This window comes from Taurulus bubalis, assembly GCF_910589615.1.
Source record: "Taurulus bubalis genome assembly, chromosome: 8".
In the NCBI taxonomy this organism is placed as follows: domain Eukaryota; kingdom Metazoa; phylum Chordata; class Actinopteri; order Perciformes; family Cottidae; genus Taurulus; species Taurulus bubalis.
In genome coordinates, this window is record NC_136596.1 from 20988405 (window position 1) to 21010533 (window position 22129).

Sequence of the window (22129 nt, forward strand, 5' to 3'; positions counted from 1 at the left end):
TTGCTTATATAAGGGAGATGGGTGTATTTTGTGATCCCACATATATATCTGTCCAGAATGACTAAGTATTTGCTCGGGCGAACTGACAGCGTCGTTTGCATCATGATAAATTAAGTGTTCTAAATATAGTGAAGTACCGACACTGTTTACAACAAGAGGAAGCAACATCATATAACACAAGGGGTTAAAAAGCAAACAGAAGTTTATTCAAAAGAAATACAGTTATTGTTTTTACTGGTAAAATTAGTTATTCCTCAATGCAAGGTACGTAACAATACATAGCAAATACCCAACAGCGCCTGAAGGCAGCACAAGCGTTTCCACAATCTGTGGTTTTAAGGTTGGTCTAGGAAACAGTTTACATGTAACAATTGTTCAGTGCCAAGATGGTTGCATGTATGTTTTACAGTATTTAGGATTAATATATTCACATAATCTGAATAATTATTAATGGATATCCAGTATTGTCTTTAAACAAAAACAAATCTAAATTAGATGTTAATGTCAACTTGTCACACTGTACAGTTAAAATCTTGGTTAAGTTTGAGTTGCTGAAATGATATTCTATGCACAAGAGCTGTCCCATAAAAACATTTCAATAGAAAAAGGTTTACATTCTACAAAACATGAAACAAGTATTTGCAACCAGGTTGTACAGATTTGCACCGCATAATAAGTAAATCAATGTCAGTTCATATAAACAAAATCAAGCGTTCCACAAAAAAAAATACAAAAAAAAAAATAGTGAAAGCCCTTGCACCAGTCCACAACATAATGAAAAACATTATAATCCATGTCGCTTGATGTGGCGCTCCAGGTCAGCGCTGTTCATGAGGTTTCGTCCACAAAACTCACAGGTAAACGGTTTCTCCTCTGCAGCTTCAGCTCCGGCAGCGGCTGTGAATGCACCTGAGGAACAAGAGAAATAGGCCAGTGTCACACGCCGTTTCCCAAACTTAACTAGGTATTATTCTGCTGTCCAATCAATCATCTAGTCTAAAAAAAATATTGAAAAGAATAGTAACAATTACAAATCAACATTTACAAAAGGCCTAAATTAAATCTTGTTTTGGCCATTTCACAGTAAAAATGTATACAATTTACCACAATAGCAAACGGGGGGAAAAAAGCAGAAACCGCTCACATTTGAAAAACTGGAACCTGCAAACGTTTAAATGTGATGAAATGAATGCTTTTTGTGGTGAGGGGCGACTAATTACTGACTAGTTCCCGCTCTTCTACTGCGATAATGTGATGCTTTTCTCTGTTATATTCGATAGTAAACAGAATATCTTTGGACCGTTGGTCAGAAAAAACAAACATCTTCGTACACTGAACAATAATGGAAATGACAGCGCTTTGGGGCCCTCTCATCGATGCAGGGGAATCGTAATGTATCTAGACGCACGCGCGTCAAGACGTCGCCGGAGTGCAGGCTGTTCGAATATAATTGGGTGCAGGTGTTCTGTAAATTATAATAGAATAATGTATACTCAGTCATCAATCAATTCAGTATCTTACCTTGTGGAGTACCAGCCTGCTTCATGCCATCGCCCTCCTCATGTTTCAGTTTTGTGCATCTGTTCTCATCGTCTTTCGTGACCGCCTCGTCTTCTTTGTCCCGCTTTTGCTCGAGACGATCACTCTCATCTTCCTTCTTGCAACAACCAGGAGGCTGTATTTCTTCTTTGAGATATTCATTCTCAAGTACTGGCATTTCCCCATAGAGCTCTCTTATCTCGGCACTGTTTTCCTGACTGTGCACTTGTTCCTTTTTGCATTTTGTGAATGTGACCCCTAAGCTTCCCTCATTGCTCATCTTAAGTTTTGCACACTTGGACGATAGAGTTAGCAGATGCCGTGCAACTGTAAAACTCCCTTGAGGCCTGCTTTTATTAGCCTGCATCAGATTTTTCCTTGCAGAGATAGTTGCCTTCATATTGACTTGATTTTGGGGGTTTAGGGACAGGGGGATGCTGCCTCTTTCGTCTAGTAATACCAGCTCACTTTTAACATGATCTACAAACTTTGTCTCAATGTCCTCCGTCTTAACCGCTCTATCCTGATCTGCCTTCTTAATCGTCCTGCAGATGCTGATGTCCTCAGCTTTTCCCCCATATGTTAGTGAGCTCCCGTCTGCTGCCTCCTCTTTCTGCTGCGTTACCTTCACGTCTCTGTCCTCACTATCTCCCAATTTGGGTTTGGCTGGCAAGAACACCAGCCCCGCCGGTTCCTGCTCACGCTTTTCTTGGACAGCAGCGTTTGGTTTTGCGTCCTCACACTGAAGGTCCAACTCTGAGCTCTTAGCGGGGATTTCTTCCTTCTTTCCACCCTGTCCTTGCTTCAGATATGCTTCCTTGGACTGTAGTGCAACTTCCTCCCTCGGGCTATTTTCTGCCGGGTCTTTAGCTTGTGTCTCAAGAGGAACTTCATTACAATCAGTAACAAACTCCTCTGTTCCTACATCCTCACTGCCATTGCTGTGGTGCTCCAAAATAGACAAAGGCTCCTCTTCCGGCGTCCTACCAACTCTTGCCTGTAGCTGATCAAGGCTGACCTGACCCACAAGCTCATGATTCCTCACAACCTGCAAAAAGAAAGAACATAAGACATGTGTATGGCTTTCTTGACACACTGGGTGACACTATCATAAATATTAGGATATTTACTTAAATGTTTACGGGAATTAAAAGCAAAGCTATGTTGTTAGCTTCCGTACTCAACCCCATAAGCCTCAAGCCTTACGGGAATAACTTGTATTTTCTATAATTCATATTAACGGCTCCTGAAAATGTGAAACAAAGACGGTGTCTGTGATTCCCTTTACTTTTTTTATTTTGAAAGTGGATACTTTCTAATTCCTTCAGACACAAAGGTTTCCCAGTGATGCAAAGAGGGGGTTTTGGTAACAAATCCTCACCTGATGCTTATCGCTCAGGTGTGCCTCCAAGTCGCTCAGCCAAGTGCAGTCGAAGTAGCACAGCCGACACTTGTAGGGTTGGAGGTCATCGTGCTTCGTCATGTGTAAACGCAGGTTGTCGGCACTTCCGCTCGAGAAAGTGCATTTGTGACAGCGGAAGACGACGCCTTCGAGGTACCGCGACAGCTTCGGGCGCCGCACCTCTATTGGCACAACGCGCTCCTCTGGAAAACGAGATGAAACAAGAAGACTCAATATAACGTGACGGAGGACAACAGGAGTGGACGTGAAGACCGAATCCTGACTAGCATCGACCCTACCGCGATGCAAGACGATGTGATCGATCATGCTATTCCTGTTCTTGGTCTGGTAGAGGCAGAACGGACAGCGGAGGTCTTTCTCACGAGTAGGTTCCGACTGGCGTGTAGAGTGACCCGCCTTCATGTGCATTTCCAGGGTTTTCCTAAGAAAAGGCAGGAGAAATAAGTGACGAGTGTTTGGAAACCACTTACAAATATCCAAAATGAAAGGCACATTTTACATTAAAACAAAGACTTGTGGTGGTTGCAACTTACCTGAAAGCAGTGAAAAATTCGCAGTCCTTACACCTGAGGATCTTCTTTCCATGGCGGTTTAGATAGTGTCGTCGCTGACTAGACAGGTGTTCAGTGTTGAAATTGCAGAACTCGCAGTGGAGAAGACGGTTGTCAAGTAACTTGGTGCCTTGCACGTTCGTGTCAGATTGCGCCATCGAGCTGTAGTGGTTCAACTGCCGCTGCACATCGGGGGGCTCCAAGTACAGCGATTCTGTCGGAGCAGAATAAACCACAATGTAATCTCTCCTGCAAAAAGGGTGCCCTAAATATACATTTTGACAGTTATAAATACATTACAATATATAAACACAACAGGGATGACTTGCTTTCAGCAATTTCTGGTTCTTCGTCAGGTTCAGGCCAATAGTCCAACTCCTCTGGGGAATTAAAGGGCTCAGTGTCGGCCCTCTGATCGCTCTTCTCATCCTGGTCGTCACTCACAGCAGGATCCATCATAATGTCTGAGCATTCATTAGTGGTACAGACATGGAAGGAAAGGCAGAAGATTTAATCAGTAATACAACACAAGTGCTGTGTAGTCCAATCAGTAAAGCTCATTATTAGAACATGGCCGAATTCCAACACTGTTCAGGGTTCATACACAATTTGACCAATGGATTTCCATGACTTTAAACCAAATTTCCATGACCAAACATTTTGTGAAATCTCAGTGAATACATGAAAAAGTGAGACAATTTAGTATTTAAACTAACGATGAGAATTCCAAAGCATACAGTAAACTTTAAATGACACAAATGAATGAGACAATAGTTTGATGAAAGAATAAACATTTATATAGATGCCTGTATGTATGCCTGCTTATATTTTGAGCGTCTTTCTTTTAAAAGCATATTCATTATTTCAAACTCAGCGTGAATGGACGACATGAACACATGAATAGAACACATTTCCATGACTTCTCCAAAAGTTTTGGGATTTTATTTTTTTCAAGGACCTTTCCAGGCCTGGAAATAACCATTTTAAAATTCCATGACTTTTCCATGACCGTAAGAACCCTGTCCAACATACAAAAACGAGCAGAACTGACTATTTAAGTACAATACAAAACAATGAGGCGTCCCAATATTTAACGACATTTAGCTGGATGTCAGTGTTGCTAAAGCATCCTGATCAAAATCTCAACGAGCAGAGCTGCAATAGTTTACATCTACACTCAGTTGACATTGTATTAAGTACAGCTGTCTAAAACTAGTGAATTACAACATCCCTGCAATAAATCCTACCTTCATGAAGGTTATAATGTTCAGCGTTTGTTGAAACAGTTTGAGAGAGGGATGGTTAAAATTAACTGTATTGGGTTATAGGAAGAGATGTTTCTCATATTTAGCCCACCCTCATTGATAGAAATATGGTAGCAGTGTATACGAGTTTCCTTTAAAAAAAAATGTGTGAAGTAGACGGTATGCATCATAGTAACATGATGACATTACCACTTTATTGAATGTTGGGTCACGGTGCGATATGTACAGGTTTCTCACCCTGATGCTCTTTCCTGAAGTGACACCTCCAGAGGCCCATGACGGTCGTCCGATAGGAACAGAAGCTACAGAGGAACGGCTTGATCGTCCCAGCTTTGTACAGGACGTATTTGTTAATGCTGAAGAGACACAAGAAACATACGGACAGATATTATCACCGTGAGCTCATCAACAATAACTTCGAACAAATAATAATAATAATAATGCAGTATTAATGATACTGTGATAGTGACAATTAGCTTTGTAAAGCTATTTGAATGTATGCAAATATAGCCAACTGGAGAGCTTGCATGTATTTAAGTAGATGCCCAATTTTAAACCTTGTTTTTTTTACATGAACAAATGTGTGACTTTTGTTTTGGATAGATTGCACTCTGAAGGACAGACTTAAGTAATAATAATAATAATGCGTAGTAGCACTTAAATGACACTTACTGATAGCACTTTGTAGTTTAACTTTATTGAAGAAATTGTAATTTCTTGTTGTTCCGAGTTTGTAGTCATGGTTGAATGCACTTATTGTAAGTCGCTTTGGATAAAAGAGTCAGTTAAATGTAATGCTGGACACACACACACACACACACACACACACACACACACACACACACACACACACACACATCCCCAAAATGTCTCCTTACTTGTGCTTTGACACTGAGATAGGTGATTTGTTCAGCTTCTTGATGGCCGCCATGGCTGCATGGCTGCGCTCATGCGACCGCAACCCCTTCAGTGACATGAACGTCCTCTGACACCGTCTGCAGGCGTGTTTGTCTTCTCTCGGTTCCGGCTGCGGTTGCTCTTTGTCAGCGGGTTTCGATGGTGGCGACAGGGGGCTTGGTGGGAGAGCGCAGGTCTGAACTGATGCCACGTTCAACTGGGCCACAGATTCTAACGGGAGAACTTCATCTTGCATGAGGAGCTGAAAAGGAAACGCAGCATTGGTCAACAAAGCGGAGCTGAAGCATGCAGCAAAAGATCAACAGTAAATAAAGTGGAAATGCCCATAATTGGCAGAGTCAACTTACTTCGACTGATTCGTCCTTTGGCAATGCCGCCGCCTCCGCCGCCTCCGCCGCCTCCGCCGCCGCCTCCGCCGCCTTATTTTTCGCAATCTCTCTGTGGCAATCCAGGTGATACCACAGTTTTCTAATTCCATTCATTTGTTTGTTGCAGTGGACACATCTGTAAAGACCTGTACTACCCTTCTTCGATCCATTGGACAACACAGTGAAGTCCACGATGCAGTCTGAGCTGTGGAAAGCACTATAGTGGGCGACGAGCAGCTGGGATGAGTCAAAGATCAACTCTGGACACTTCTTACATTTGATGGCTGCTACTTCCCCAGACTGAGATTCAGCTTCAGGCAGTTTAATGGCCCTTTTGCGTTTGTTATACTTCTGTAGCAGCTTGTGTGTCGTATGTGGATCCAGTTTGTGAGTCTTTTTGTAGTGAGATAGCAGGTATCTTCGATAGAATCCCTTATAGGAGCACATGTGGCACTTATAAAGCGTTAACTTGTTCTGCAGGGACAGTTTGTTCGATTGACACGTCTCAGCGGGGCTCTGGGGACAGACGTCATTTTCTGTTGAGCTCAGCGCTGGCGTCTTGGCTTTTAAAACCTGCTCTGGTGCCGAGCCCTGAGAGCAGAGTTCAGGTGGTTTTTCAGTTTCAATCTCAGCCGAATGTTCAGGAGCTGCTGGCAGCGCCTCAGGGTGGTCCCTCGCACAGTGGCCTTTCAGTTTCTTCAGCGATGCATAAATCAGTGGACATATTTTACAAATGTACCCTCTTTCATTCGCACCTTTTCCAATCGGACACCCGACCAAGTTGGTTCTGAGTATTTCCTCCGTTTGAAGCCCATCCGCCCTGGCAACGATGTCTGGATGCTTCATTTGGCAGTGGGTGAGTGTGCCATGGTAGCTTGTATTCACATAGGGACAACTTGGACACCTGTAGACTAACAATGTTTTGCTTTCCTCCGTCGTCGTGCTGGTTTCACAAGCCTCTCCAGGGTTTTCTGGTTGCTGAGTTAACGGCCAGTCGTGAGATGTTGTGGGTTGCTTCTCCTGGTCTTGCTTGTATACCGGTGCATAGTATTTTAAGAAGCTGTCCCTTCCATGTTTCTTAACATAATGGCTTCCAAGTCGTATTTTCGAGAAATAGAAACTCGGACACAGGACGCATTTGTACGTGCAATCCTGATCCTTAGAAGCGGATGCCGTCTTGTGGTGAACACGCACATGTCGGTCGAGACCAATTTTTGTGCTGCAGCTATACATGCAGTGCTGGCATTTAATCACTGCATAGATTTTCTTACTTAAAAAGGAAGCCTGTGAGAATGATCCCCGATTGCTTAGAGTCTGAAATAGTTTCCTCTTACCCACGGGCAATTGTTCGGGGGCTGGTTCGGGGGCTGGTTCCGGCACACTCTGCACCGTGATTGCCACAGTCCGAGTATGGTCCTTCTCACAGTGCTTGTTCAGTTTCTCCTGCGTCGCACAGATCTGTGGGCAGGTCTCACACATGTAGCCACTAAGTTTCAGATAGCCAGGACCTTTTCTCTTCAAACAGTCACCCCAGTTGGATACTTGCGCTTCGACCACGGGAAGAATGTCCGCCCTGGATTCGAAGGCATTGTGCTTCATATGGCAGTGACTGAGAACTCCTTGATGACTGGTATTCACATATGCACAATGTGAACACTTGAAGACTTGCGTGCGAGTTTGGATTTTCTCTTCATATCGTTCTGAATTTTCATATTCTGCTTCATGGTGTTTCATTCCGCAGTGCGTGTTGAGACCGTGCTGGGTGTTAAATGTTGCAGGGCAGTAAGGGCACGAAAGACTTGTGGAAGACTCTGCTGCTTCAAATTCAAGAGGCACTTGGTAAGATTCGAATGCCTCGGGCACAACATTGCTGTTTTCCACCTGCCTGTTTGCACTCGGCCTCTTGCTGGTGACGACACCCAGGACCGAGCCGTCTTCTTTCACGGACCACGGATGAACGGCGCGGTAGTGACTTGTGATGCCCGACACCGAGCTGCATTTAAATGAGCACGCTCTGCAGGAATAAGCCTTGGTTTCACTTTGTCCCGATGGCGAGCCGCCATTGGTGCTGTCGCAGTGACCGGTGTACTTTATTTGAGTCTTTTTCCTCGTGGGAAGAAGTGCATCGGGACCGACATACAACCGGCTACTCACGTACTCGAGGCTCGGGCTTCGTCGTGGGTGATGCTCCTGGTAGTGCTCATAGACCACCGCTGCTTTTTCGTGAGAGAAAACGCACACGTCACAGTGATACCCCGTCTGTAAAGTTCCTTGTTTGAAACACACTCTTAAGACATCTGGGATTGAGCGATTTGCCCTGTGGATTTTCCATATATGCCTCTTCAAAACATACACATATTGAGTGCTGTATGGGCATCTATAGCAGTGAAGGGTCCTCTGTGGTTGTGAGGCGGTCATTGAGGGGGGTGCTGAAGCTGGGAGTAATTTGCCGAGCATCTTTATTTTTCTCTTTTTATTTCCTTTCCCCCCTAGGGATGGGTGAGTGACGTCTTGGTTTGCAGTTTCTGAGAGTAGCGTCTGTGTCTTTTCACGAACCAAAGAGGTATACAGAAGGACTTGTTCGGCCGTCACCACGAATCCGCGATGTTTTTTGATGTAATGCCGCACTACATAGTCCACCGTATTCTGTCTATAGTTGCAGAAGTGGCAGAAAAAGGCATCTTCATCGCCCTCATTTATAAAAGGAAGTGGAAGATGCGTAGAAAAGGAGAACTCCTTTGCTTGAGATTTAGATTTTTTTACTTGATCACGCATCATAGCTGTATGTTCAATAATGCATTCTCTCCTGTAAAGGAATCTTCTGTGAATCCTGTTTTGATGGTTTGCTATACCTTTTAAAGATGGATTTCCATAGTTGCACTTTTGACAGTAAAACATGTTTTCGGCACATGCATACTCATTGTCTTCCGTCAGAGAAGCGTCTGCTGCATCATCCCCCTCACATGAAACTTCTTCACGATGTACCTCAACTTGTATACTAGTTTTAGAACCAGAAGATGCGGTTTTTGCTGAGGCCTTAGCTTCACTTTGAACTTTCTTTTTCTGCACCTGAGCACTATAACACAAGATCTCTTCCATACACGTTAGCGCGTGCAGAGAATGTTTTGCATTATGATGACTGAGAACGCTTTTGATATTGGTACTTGAATACTTGCAAAACTGGCAGAAAAACAATTCACCTGGTGAAAGGCAGGATAAACTGCCCTTTTCTTTAGATTTCCCCCGAATGCGTTTGTTGGGCAACTCCTTGCATTTACCTTCGTATTCAGTAGTTTCCGCTTTCTTGGTTTTGGAATCTTCTGATGTGCGCTTAGGCTGTGACTGGTCTGCTTGGCTTTCCGTGTTGGGAGAAGAATCTAAGACATTCGTTTGAGGTGCAGATTCTTCTGTTATTGGCACAAAGTTCGGAGACTTGTCTGGCGTGATTGGCGGTGTCGTGTGCGATGTGACACAGGTCGACTGTTTGATTTTGTCTATTGTGATTTCTTGACCTTGGTGGCATTTTTGGTAGTGGACATGCATAACAACTACTGACTTGTGACTAAACTTGCAGTTGTTGCAGTGGTACAAGACCACATCTGCTCGCGTGGCGGTGGGACGTTGGGCTGAAGTTGCATTTTTGACTTCCTTGCATGGCGTACAGGCACTTTCAGGAGAAATCCCTGCTGGTCTTTCTGGACTCTGTGGCTTTTCACATATATTTGACTGAGTCAAACCCTCTTGGCCTTCAGTCGCCAGATATTTGCAGTACAGCAAAGAATTATCCACTCCATGTGCTGGGTGACTTTCCTTGAAATGTTTTTTCAATGCCTTCAATTCGTTGGTGGTAAACACACACAAAAAACATTTGAAAACCAAACTGAGATCACTCGAGTGGCTCGTGAATATGTTTGGGGCTTTTGGATGGTTTTCATTAAAGTGTTTCTTGAGGCCAGCAACACCTACAAACTCAACTGGACACTGCAGGCAACGAAAGGTAGCGCTCCTATCGCTTGGATCCTGAATGTAAGCAGAGTTGTATCTCACATAAGGGTGATCGTTCTGATAATGGGTGGAAGCACATGCAAGGCTCGAATCACTGTAAACGCAGTGCTTACAATAATACACCGGTGACCTTTCCGAGTCTCCGTTGACGAGACAAAGCTTCTTTTCCGCTTCATCTTCGCTAATGTCAAATGGAAACTCTGTGTTGCTTGACGATTGTTGTTCGGTTGCGTGTTCTTCCTGTGGGAGCTTTGTCTCTACTTTGTATGACTTTGCTCTTTTAGCAGGGGGACATTTTGGGATTTCACCATTTGTCCTCTTGCCAGCGTTGTCAGAAATCGTTTCTCTGGACTGTTCCTTGGGTTTTAGTGCACTCGGCTCAGTAAGCTGGTCGTTTTGCAAAAAACGGTGCGAAACACCGGCGATATCAATCATGGACTTTGCAGTGACTTTAAACACACCACTACTGTTTGGGCTGGAGCTCGAGGGAGATTCTTTCAAAATGATGGTTCCTTTGGTGCCGTCGAGAAGATTTGGGCTTTCAGCAGAGTTCCCTGGGGGTTTCCCCTTTGATCCAGATGATACCACAAAGTACTGGTCAATGGTTTTAAGTGGCCGCTTGTATGTCTTAAGATCCTTTGATGAGTTAAGTGTGCATAAAGATTTTGAGGTAGAGATCACTGAAAAAACTGAGGAAATCTCTTTTGCTCCTGCAGCTTCACTGTGCTGGTTTTCCGACATGACAATTGTGCTGGTCTCCGGATTTTCAGAAATGGTTAGATCTCCCAGAACATCTTCTGATGTCTTGTGACATTGTCTCTCATGTTCATTTAAAATGTCCCGACTATACGCTTTAAAATCACAGAGCTGGCATTCAAAATCATCTTCTGCACTGTTGCTATTGCGGTCAGTGTTGGCTTTGTTATTCTCAGGGTATTTTAACCCAGCCTCTCTGAGAGCAGCATCTACATCACAGCGGTGCACCTGGTTGAGGTGTTCAAAAAGGTAAACCTTTGACTTGAAGAGGAGTATACAACGATTACAGTGGAAAGACTTCTTTGGGGATTCTTGAGTGAAAACCTGATTTTGTTTACTGTAGCCAGAGGGGGGAATGTTCAGCGAATCTAAAAAAGAGGGTAAATAAAAGAAGTTGAATACTCAACTTAATTTCATGCACTACATGGACACAACAATGTCAAAGAATTGACTGATATATACCTTCTTGCATCTTGTATTCCTCTCTAGACACAGAGCCATATAAAGACACCGCTGTGACACACCTACAGGAGTGAAAGTAGATTATTGCATTGCTCAAACTACAAAATCAGCAACATAAATTGGATTACTAGCGTTACTGTTAAAGTGCACTACTGAGGAATTCCAAGGAGATTTAAAAATAACAACAAGACATTGACAAGAGATATGTTGCACTGCTTGAGTATTAAAAGAACGATCAATTGAAGAGCAGTACAACAATGGCACCCGAAACAACTTCGGACCTCAGTCAGGTCGAGTGAGGTATGTTCAACAGGAAGGAAACGTTAAGATAGTCCAGCTCTTTACAGACACAACTGGCACGAACTCTTTCAACAAAACAATATAAAGACAAAGTGGACACATATAACTTACACAGATACTCAGTGCACACGAAGAATGTACTCACGCGTAGAGATAAACATCGGATGAGGCTTATAATACAATATTTTCAATAGCTGATGTTGGGAACGTGAAGAAACCACAACCCTCCGCCATTTTTTCCCGCGAGTACTCTGGTTTGTGCCGCTTCCGCTCCACCAGCGAACCATCAATGTATTTTACATCATTTCCGTCAAAAGTAATTTAACCTTCAAAATAAAATTAGTGAGAGGCGCACCAAAAGTGCCCTAATTTAACTTTATGCGCGACCGAATACACGTAACCGATGAAATATGAATTAATTATACATTAACATACATTTGCAATACATTTTAAAACGTTTCCCTTCCATCAAAACACGACATTTTCCCGCAAAAGGGTTCAAGAAAAACCCAGATCATTCATAAAAACAGCCCGTACTATAATTGTGAAATCGGAGAAAGTTTTGACCGGAAGTACCTGGATTCGAGACATGCTAGCATAACACCAAATGTAGCACTGTCCCTTGAAAAATCCTATTTATTTGTGGTATAAATGTCTGTCTAAAAATGTTTCATAGTATTACAGGCAACATCATTTACTCCCCTCGTCTGCCATTATTGCTACTTTGGAATAACAGCCCAGAGAAACTTCCAATAAAATCTAAACATTTATACTTCTTTTTTTTTTTTTTTACCTTTTTGCCCAGCTATTTGACCATATGAATACGGACCCATGTGAATGTAACACCATGAATGGCAGTGAACAAAGATCTGATTAACGTTAGCTGTCCTCCACTGCTGCTTTTTGAACAAGCATATTGTGAATGTGAGATGTTATGGATATCTTGGCTCAATTTTTTTGGGAATCAAAAGAAAGGTATTCATATTTAGTTTTGCGTTGTTTGTACATTTTTCAAAGTAGATCTGTGACGCTCTCAGCCGGAAGATGTCGCTGTAAACTCTCCTCCTCGCTCACAACGTAAACATCAGCTGTTCCAATGAGGCTCAACGACAGCTAGCAGCTAGCAAACAAGTTGCTGAGCCCGGATAGCCAACAAACTGTTGCGGTAGTTGCATATAAGCTATTTATGGCGCCGATGTTACGGGGGGCGGGGATCTGACAACACGTGGACGATCGAGTGAACATGCGGATATGTGACTGCACTTAGGAAAACGTGAAAATGGACAAGGTAAAAAAATAACAACGGTTGTGTTATTTTGTTTAGCTAGCAAGCTAGCCGGTGTTGCGGTTTAACAAGCGACCGTGTTAACTGCCGACTTTCAGCCGAATGCGGCTATTGTCGGAGTTACGACAGCTTTTGGAAATAGTACGAGAACACGTAGCTGCCCTCGTGAATGCCGTATTGTTAAATGTGTATGTGATATATACGATGTATATGGAAAGGGTTGCATTATATTGAAAAATTAAACAATGCGGCATTCACGAGGACAGCTACGTGTTCTCTTCCTATTTTCAACAGATGTCACCAGTTAACACGGAATCATGTTAACTCGTAACACCTGTAACGATAACGTATGTACTTTTTAAGCTAGCTGTAACTTTTAGCTTGCTGTTGTGAAGGTGTAGTTAGATGACACTTTGAAGTTTACAGATGGTTTAAAGACACCAAATCAGCTGTTGGTTATTACTTTTGTAAAACATCAAGTTTGTTAACAGGTTACACAAAATAAAAGACTATGTAACGTCAGCTACCATAGCGTTAAATGCTTCTTTTGTTTGTTGAGTTAACGATTAGATAGTTTAGTTCACCAATGTTAATCGTTAACAAAAAGTTATGCCAAAGAAATTTGCCCGAGTGAAGTGTGAGTCTATAATGTGGATAAAGCGATCAGATGGTTAATAAATAAGCATGGCGACACATGGCTTCACTTCCAGCCAAAGGTCGTCTTCCAGCAGACTGTTAATAACAGACACTCTCTTTCCTTGTAGTCCCAAGGGGGCAAACTGTCACCTGCTCTCCAGCCTTGTGACCATAAACAACAGAGGAAATGGGGGAAAGAGCCAGCTGAGCCCCACACAGACACACCAACACCTCTGATGTTACCAAATCCATATGCGTCTGATCAGAGTTTCAGAGGGTAGGAGGATGATCACAGATGTTAACTTGATTAAGCAACCATTCCTTGACCTTAATTGTCTGATGTCAAGCCCCTTATTTGTGTGAATGTCTGAACTTTGTGAAGGAACACGAGGAGTTCAGGTCTGAGCCAAAAGCAGCATACAGCAAATACAAATGGAGCAGGAAAAGGGGTAAATGTGTCAAGGAGCCACGGCTACAGCAGCAGCCGTCGTGTTAAAGAGACCAGTGATGATTTCCTGCCAAGAGATCGGTCCACACGGAGTCCTCAAGCCAAGGTGGGTTTTGGGGTTTTAATCATCAGAAAGATCAGATAAAACAAACTTTCTTCATGAGATTGATTTGCGTGATTTTTAATCCATCTCCACAGACTTCAAAAGGCAATAATGGCTCTCCTCCTCAAGTCAAAGTTATGGGCAAGATTTCACTGGATGCACAGAAAAAAGGTAGATATCAATCATGACTATGTTTTTCACTTTTGATTAATTTACAAAGTAAAACACTCCCACAACAAGATGAATATGTACTGATATTATCCAAGAAAAATTATGTTTTAAATTACATAATTAAATGAAAAACAAATATGACACTCAGGACAGCAGCCTTCGAATCTGCTGATTACTCTTCCATTGTCATACAACAGCCTTAGTTTTTCAACTCACACGGTATCTTTAACTTTTTCCTGAATGGTCCCAGGCACGTCAGATCATGAATCCTACACTTGTTATCTTACTTTAATCAGTGAAAAAGATATTGCAGCATTCTTTACTGTAAAAATGTTTGCTCTAGCTTTTGCCTTCATTTGCACCACAGGTTATAGAGGTGTAAGATCTCTCCCAAACTCGGCAGGGAAGTCAAAACCAGCACAGGCAGACTTTGTCCCATTTGAAGTGAAGATGACTGATTTCCCAGAGTTAGCTGGTGGTTCGCTTGGCAAAACACGGCCTCCTCTTACTCAGAAAGAGTGCTGGGGTCCAACTCCTCCATCCCCGAGCCCTCAAAAGCAAATATCTGCATCTTCCTGGAAGGTGAGGTCACTGAAATCATTAACGTGGTCATACTCCTGAATTTGGTGCTAATGTCCTTTTCTGTTCAATAGTCTGTTAGGAGAGAATCCCCAACACACACTCACCCCCAACGAAGTGCCAATACTGCCGAGCCAGATTCTTCTGCTGCGTCACCAGGTAGGTGAAAGTCCCCGTAGTCAGTGTTTTGGTGACTACAAGACGGTGTCCGTATTAATTCAGACTATTTCTTTCTTTTTGTGAACAGCTCAGCCGGTGGGGAATTCTTGGGCTAATGTTGCCTCTCAGCCTCCAAAGAAACCTGTCCCTAAAGAGAAGACAACCAGCAGCAATCAGGTTAGATGACATGTTGGGATTCAGACTCTCAGCATAACAGCTTAATTTTTACATTTTTTTGCAGGTCTTTAAAAGTGTTAGATTCATTCAGGGATTAGAAGATATCAACGAGTCTTAAACTTGAAAATTGGTTCTTGCCTGAACATTGGCTGTTTAGTCTCTGAAAGGTGTCAGCTTCTCTTAGGTCATAACATGTAGTCTTTTAATAAACCTCTGGGTTTTACTGCACTGCCATGTTTTTAAACATTGTTTTCACTTTTGTGTCTCTTCAGAGGGAGGAAATGGCTGCACAGCGGGAGGAGGGAGCCCCAGGGAAGAAAAAACGGAAGAAAAAGAAGAAGAAGGCTCAAGGTGCTGGTGAAGATGCAGAAGATGAGTCGGAAGAGCCAGCAATGTATCAGGAGCTTCCAAAACTTGAGGTTTATACAAAAAATAATAATTAGCGTCCATATTTTTATGTTTTTTTGCAAGTGATGGAACATGATTTTTGTTGCCATGTTCTCTTCTCAGGATGAAGAGGAGTTTCCAGGCTTGACTACTGCTCTGACTGTAACTGATAGACTCGTAACAAGCAGCTATGCAGCAAAACTATGCAATGAGGTACATGTCCACAGTTATTTCTCCTCCACGTTGTTTTTATATTATAATTATAATATTGGTGGGAACATTACAACCTGTTGGGTCAGGAGATTGTCTTCAACATTATGGAGTAGGTCATTAGCAAAGCCTTTGTTGTGTTTGTCTCCCAGGAAAACCAAAGAGAAGGGGTTACGCATCATTCTGCCGACCACGCCAAGGAAAAATCACCTGCAGCAAAACCTCAGCCCGCGGAGACAGCTAAGAAAGGACAGGTCTGTATTTGTGTTGTATGTTCAAATGGTGTGTTCTGATATTATCTTAGAGTAAACGGTAGAGATTTTTTTTGGTCTCCTGATTTCTAGAAAGCTGAAAAGGTGTCCGGGAAGAAAAGCAAAGTTCCTGTTCAGCTGGACATCGGAAATATGTTGGTCGCCTTGGAAAAGAAGCAATCTCAAAAAGCAAAGCAGGACGCCAAACCAGTCATTCTCTCAGGTGAGCTGTGTTTGGCATCTTGACCTCCTTACACGAAGGCTTCCTAATTTCTCTCTCTTTTCATGATGGAGAGGATTTAAAAATGGGTTGATTACACGTGCATTTTTAGGACAACGCCTACTGGTCCAGATCTGTTGGTGCAACGTATGAAAACTTACCCCACAATAAGTCTCCTTTCAAATGATTTATTTGCAGTTGGTGGCGGACTACCTGCTGTCCAGAAGCAACCATTAGTCCAGAAGAAGCTGCCCTGGCAGCAGGATAAAATTGCACACAATCCTCTGGACTCCACCAGCCCTTTGGTAAAGAAAGGCAAGCAGAGAGAGGTGCCCAAAGCCAAGAAGCCCACTCCTCTCAAAAAGGCACGTCCACCTACTTGCTCTGGAACAAATACAGATGCACTACATTTACTGAGACTGTATTGTCAGCGGTGCAGCCTTTGTTAGTATATTTCTGTTTCTCAGGTCATTTTGAAAGAAAGGGAGGAGAGGAAACAAAAACGTTTGCTGGAAGAGAGAGGACTGCTGCCTGAATATGAGTTCACACCTGCTAATGATGCTGCAGAAGAAGAAGGAGAAGGAGAAGAAGAAGAGGAGCAGTGTGAAATAAATGCCACAGGTCAGATCAAGCATGTGAAACCATATAATTATTTTGAGCCCCACATTGAGTAGATTTTTGATTATAGCTAATATCTAATCTGTTTTTGTTTGTACTTCTGTAGCCTCAGATGAGGTTGGAAGTCCTACAGAAGAACTTGATGATCAGTCAGAGATTAACGGCACAAACCAGGAGGTAAAAGAGGGCGATGAAGAGGCCGACAAAGAAGAAATCGTAGAGCAACAATCCATCTCACCTGTGCCCTGCCCAGCCAGTCGACCCAAAATCCACAGCAGAAAGTTCAGAGAGTAAGTCTGTCAACTTTATTCTCACAAGTTGGAATCTTTGTTGGTTGTGCAGAAATAAGGAAAAATGTACTCTCATCTAATTGAATCACTGTTTTTCTCACATTTTTGGTAACTGTATGTTGTAAAAGTATATTAAATTGTTGTGCATGTCAGCTATTGCAGCCAGATGCTGAGCAAAGACGTGGATGAATGTGTGACGGCTCTGCTAAAGGAGCTGGTTCGTTTCCAGGACCGCCTGTACCAGAAGGACCCCATGAAGGCCCGCATGAAAAGACGCATCGTTATGGGGCTCAGAGAGGTTCTGAAGCACCTCAAACTCAGGAAGGTCAAGTGTGTCGTCATCTCACCCAACTGTGAGCGCATCCAGTCCAAGGGTACTTCACCTCTGAAGTATTTTTGCTTGACAAATGACTGAAACAATATCTTATCAAAAACAGTTGCAGGTTAAGTTTCTTTGAATCCACTAATTGTTTCAGCTCTCCTGAAAAGTGTCAGGTTGTTTTTGTAAAGAGCCACATCCAAACAGAGGTGCCAACGTTAAACGAGGCCAGTTTTTTTCAGTTTTATACCCCACGGATAGAATTTTAGAACAAGTACAATTTTGGTGTGAAAATGGCAGCTTAGTGTGGGCATATGGGCAAAAGGGAAAGACATTTATGTATTTATCCAGTTAAATGTGTACTGATGCTGACTGGGAAAGTTTTTGCAAGCCTATACTCATTTGGGAGCAACGAGGTAAAGATGTGCACCAGGTAAAAACGCAAAGTTTTTAAAAACTGTCCCCTTTCGCAGGAGGCCTGGATGAGGCTCTTTACACCATCATTGACACTTGTCGGGAACAGGGGGTGCCATTCGTGTTCGCCCTCTCCAGGAAAGCTTTGGGCCGCTGCGTCAACAAGGCCGTGCCCGTCAGTCTGGTGGGCATCTTCAACTACGATGGCGCACAGGTGGGGTATATGTCCAGCAGTAGTACGTACTCACCACTAACAAGACAGCAACAGTTAGCATTTCAATACAAATATTTCATAAAAAAGCTGATGAAGTTTGTCTCTCTTACCCGACACAGGACTTCTATCATAAGATGATCGAGTTGTCGTCCGAGGCCAGGAGAGCCTACGAGGTGATGGTGTCGAGCCTGGAGCAGACAGGCCAGGCAGATGCAGAGGCAGAGGAGGCGGTGAACATTGAGGAAAAGCTGCAGATCAGCAGCCTGGCTGAGAAAGCTGAGCCCGGTCCTGACACCACACAGCCAGAGGAACCAGAGTACAGTAAGTTACCGTCCCAATCCAATATTTCTGACACAAGCTCATTTAAATGAATCTGGTCTTATGACTTGACCAATTCAAGTTGTAGGTAAAGATGTTAAGGAGTTGAGGGAATATAATAACAGATTTTCCCCATTGAAAGTCAAGTCAAAGTCCAATAAATATCGTTTTGTATTTCTTCTTCCAGTAAAAATATGGAAGAAAATGTTGGAGAAGGATTGCAACCACAAATTTCTGAACTTTGAGGAGCAGATGAGCTCCATGCACTTGGACAGTGTATGTGCTGAAAACACTGACGAAGATGACAAGAGTTGACAGTGGCGAATCCCTCTGTGCCTTAACAATGATCGAACCCCCTCTTGCTGAGCCCCAGCTTAGAAGAAACTCGAATGGATTAAAGCCCACGTGCAGATAATGCAAGCTGCTCCGCTGCAGTGGTTGTCAACCTGAAGATTTGTCAGGAAATGATTTATGTTGCTAAAGTTTACAATGATTTATGTTTTTATTTTATTTTTATTTTTTATTAATTGATTGCACTCAAACACAAACAAACTAATACATTAAGCTTATGTAATGCTTCTGTCTTAGTTCAAGATAATTGAGCAAAGCTATGTACTTTAAGAGTGTGTGTGGGTTATAAACTGGAGAGGTTTAATCACTGATTTATCAGGACTAAACCGTTCACTTGAAGATGTCCCACAATATGAGCCTTCAACCATGTTGTCTGTGAACAAGACTAGAGGATGTACTGAATGTGTACAAGTTCCACCAGCTAGACGGCACTAAGACGTTCTCAGTGGTGACTTCTGCCCTGGAGCCTTCATGGTGCATTTTGATTTTATCACATCAATTCTGTAAAGTTTAAAGTATGTGTTGTCGCTGGCATCTTCGCCCTTCATTTAGGACATTAGAGAGACGAAGGAGGAAATGGAGGGAGAGAAGGTTGATGCAGCAAAAGTCCACAAACAATTACTTGGACAGGGCTGATATGGGCTCAAATAAGTGTTAATAGATTTTGAGTTTGCAACATTATTACTTAAAAAATGCCCCGATTTCCTTTTTTTTCATCAAATGGTATTGTTGGAGAACTGGTTTCTATATGGAGTGGGAACTTCAGAGTTACACATGGTGTGGGAAGTTTGAGCACTGAGTTTCACACACAGGTTTTTTGCTTTGAATTTGCTCTCAGATGCTCACTAAACCACTTGTTTCTCAGTGTTTGTGTAACCTTACCGTTGACTGTTACTTCTGAATTATTTCTGTTCATCACTTCACAAGCTCAAAATCTAATTGAACCCTATTTTGACCCACAGTCTTAAACCTCTTGGCCACCACGACACTTGAGTTGTTGAGTTTAGAGTTGAAAATGTTTCCTTTTTTTATCCTGATTGCACTACATAGTAGAGCCTGTGCTTTTTAGTTTTAATTTGTATAAGACTACCAAAGTACTAAACATTGCATGTCGTACTACCTGTGATAGGTGTAAATGTCAGAGCATTTTACTTTCTTTTAATAGGAAAAAGAGAGCAAAATAATGTTAGGAAACATTACCTGCTGTTTACTTGACTTGGTTAAAAAGCTGTATTGTGATTTTTATTTTTTGTTGATCCACATGATGAGGAAAAAACTATATATATTATCATAATGATACAACTAATTACAGTAATCTAAAGTACTAGGTGGCAATATGCATTAAAAAAAGCAATAAATGAAAATTTTAAACTGGTCAGAATTAATTAACGGTCCCATCTCAGATGACGGAGATTAAGTTTGTAAAGGAGGGAAGACGTATGGTTGTGACCTATAAAACTTGTATGTGGTAGTGAATCTTGTTGGGTTCATGCCAGATGGACCAAATAACATGTGGAAGTCTTGCTACAAGTCTACAGGAAGCATTTTAGGATACATGCCCATCTGGTTGAGTTAGATAATATCAGTCTGTTTTATTATACAACTACAGACAGCAGCTGGTTAGCTTAGCATAACACTTTAAAACGAGCACAGCCTATGAGCACCTCTTAAGCGTGCAAGCAATCACACTATTGTAACTAACACGTTATTTGTTTTATCAGTGCAAAATTACTATTTGTTGGTTTGTGGGGCGTATACAAAAATATTCCGGTAAAATGGCAATTTTTTATTTATTTTTTTCTCCATTTTTGCTTAAGATCAAACAAACAAAATGGCACGTGTTAATTAGTTCAGACATGTGATGGGTATCAATTTTGTCATCTAATTCACCACCTGAAAGGGAATAAGTAACTTCCAACTGTTTTCTTTAAATGCTATACAATGGTTCAATAGGTTCTGTGGTAATGAGACCAAACTGTGAAATAATAGGAATTTTAAAATGCATGAAGATTTGGAACAAAGGAAATAAGATGAAAAATAATGTTAAGATATACTTCCTGATTTAGTTCTGTTATAAAACATTGAATATAAACTCTGAATGTAAGATGGACTGTAGGCTGTATTTCATTGGAGAACAGAGATACAAAAGAAAATGGTCTGATGGTTCAGTTGTTGCATGTTAAATAGGAAAGTAAAATCAGAGGACAATTTTGAGTTGATTCATTTTCTTCTTTAAGCAAAATATCAATATAGAGTGTCGTCTTTATGAAGAGGACAAATGCAGTGTTTACTTCAAATTAATGTGGGTCATTAATAAACAAAGAAAAATGGCACATTGCTTTTTCGGTAATTGTAAATTATGAATATTTTGTCAATGGATAATACAATTTAATTTCTCATCTGAATAAAGAATCTTTGAAAATTTGAAAGTTACATTTTGTTTATTTGGGTGAAAGAAAAGAAGAAATATCTTCCATGAGATCACTTATAACAACTATAGTTCACAAATAGACCGGGAATGCATCTTTACAGCAAAATGAATCCAGGTTTAAACTGCAGTATGCAAAGTGCCATTCAACACCAGACTCAGTGCTGAAAATGTACAAACATTTAAAAATGCCACCTGCTATAAAATTAAAATAAAGCTCCCTCACCTGTGTCAACACATTTTACTTTTCTTACTAATGCTTTACTAAAGATGATTTTGTAATCCCTTGTATAGTGTGATATAAAGTTGCCTCTAGACTGTTCATCTTTAGAATGAAGCTCAATATGTCAAAAGAGTTCTAGGAACAATCAATATTTTTAAGTATCTTACAGAATTAGTAAACAGTTTAGCTGTTTGGACTAATATCATGGTTATGTGTCTGTTTGTTTTCTTCCAGAGAAATGTTCTGCGTGACCAGAATATGGCATTTTAAATGTTCTGTTGTAGTGTGGGTGTGATGACTTTTCTTTTCTGCACATCCCAAATAAATTAACAGAATGCAAAATCATTATGTAATAATGTTATTCATCTCTTTTTAGTCTCAACATATCCCATGCAAAGACCAAAACCAACTAATTAATTGATCCTGTTGTGTAGAGCTCCATTGTTCGCCAAAAAAGGCCAGTTATTGTTTAGCACTAGTAGGTGTAATGTTTGTAATGTAGGTTAAAGTTGAGCTTTTTAGCACGATAACGTTTACAAGTTGGTACTAAACAAAAACGTACAGCTGAGGCTGCTGGAAATGTCATTAATTTATTAGGTATTTGGTCCCAAACCAAAGTATTGGACACATTAAAATGTTGACATGATGATGCTGCCAGATGATGGTATTTATAAATATTAGGTTTATTATTGCAAATACGTAGCAAATCTTTACAACAACACAATTCAACTCAAAACCAAT

The 22129-nt window shown here is 41.7% G+C and overlaps 2 protein-coding genes across 2 annotated transcripts; one reads left to right on the forward strand and one right to left on the reverse strand.

Moving 5' to 3' along the window:
- Positions 1-784: 784 nt before the first annotated feature.
- LOC306740703 (zinc finger protein 462-like) lies at positions 785-11297 on the reverse strand (the record flags this gene model as incomplete). Its single annotated transcript, XM_079222932.1, is given in 11 exon segments — positions 785-909; positions 1522-2587; positions 2921-3144; positions 3241-3383; positions 3496-3725; positions 3826-3977; positions 5016-5134; positions 5657-5937; positions 6044-8805; positions 9343-11193; positions 11288-11297. Coding segments are annotated over 11 exon segments (6963 nt in total).
- A 1535-nt stretch (positions 11298-12832) lies between these two features.
- On the forward strand, positions 12833-21731 carry LOC306740704 (selenocysteine insertion sequence-binding protein 2-like). The gene is made up of 18 exons (XM_079222933.1): positions 12833-12875; positions 13637-13785; positions 13891-14062; positions 14155-14230; positions 14598-14812; positions 14884-14968; positions 15057-15145; positions 15418-15564; positions 15656-15745; positions 15895-15996; positions 16087-16216; positions 16412-16578; positions 16681-16834; positions 16938-17121; positions 17275-17495; positions 17914-18068; positions 18188-18389; positions 18574-21731. The coding sequence occupies exons 1-18, from the start codon at positions 12867-12869 to the stop codon at positions 18699-18701; spliced, it is 2475 nt and encodes an 824-aa protein (XP_079079059.1). The 5' UTR covers positions 12833-12866; the 3' UTR covers positions 18702-21731.
- The last annotated feature ends 398 nt before the right edge of the window (positions 21732-22129 follow it).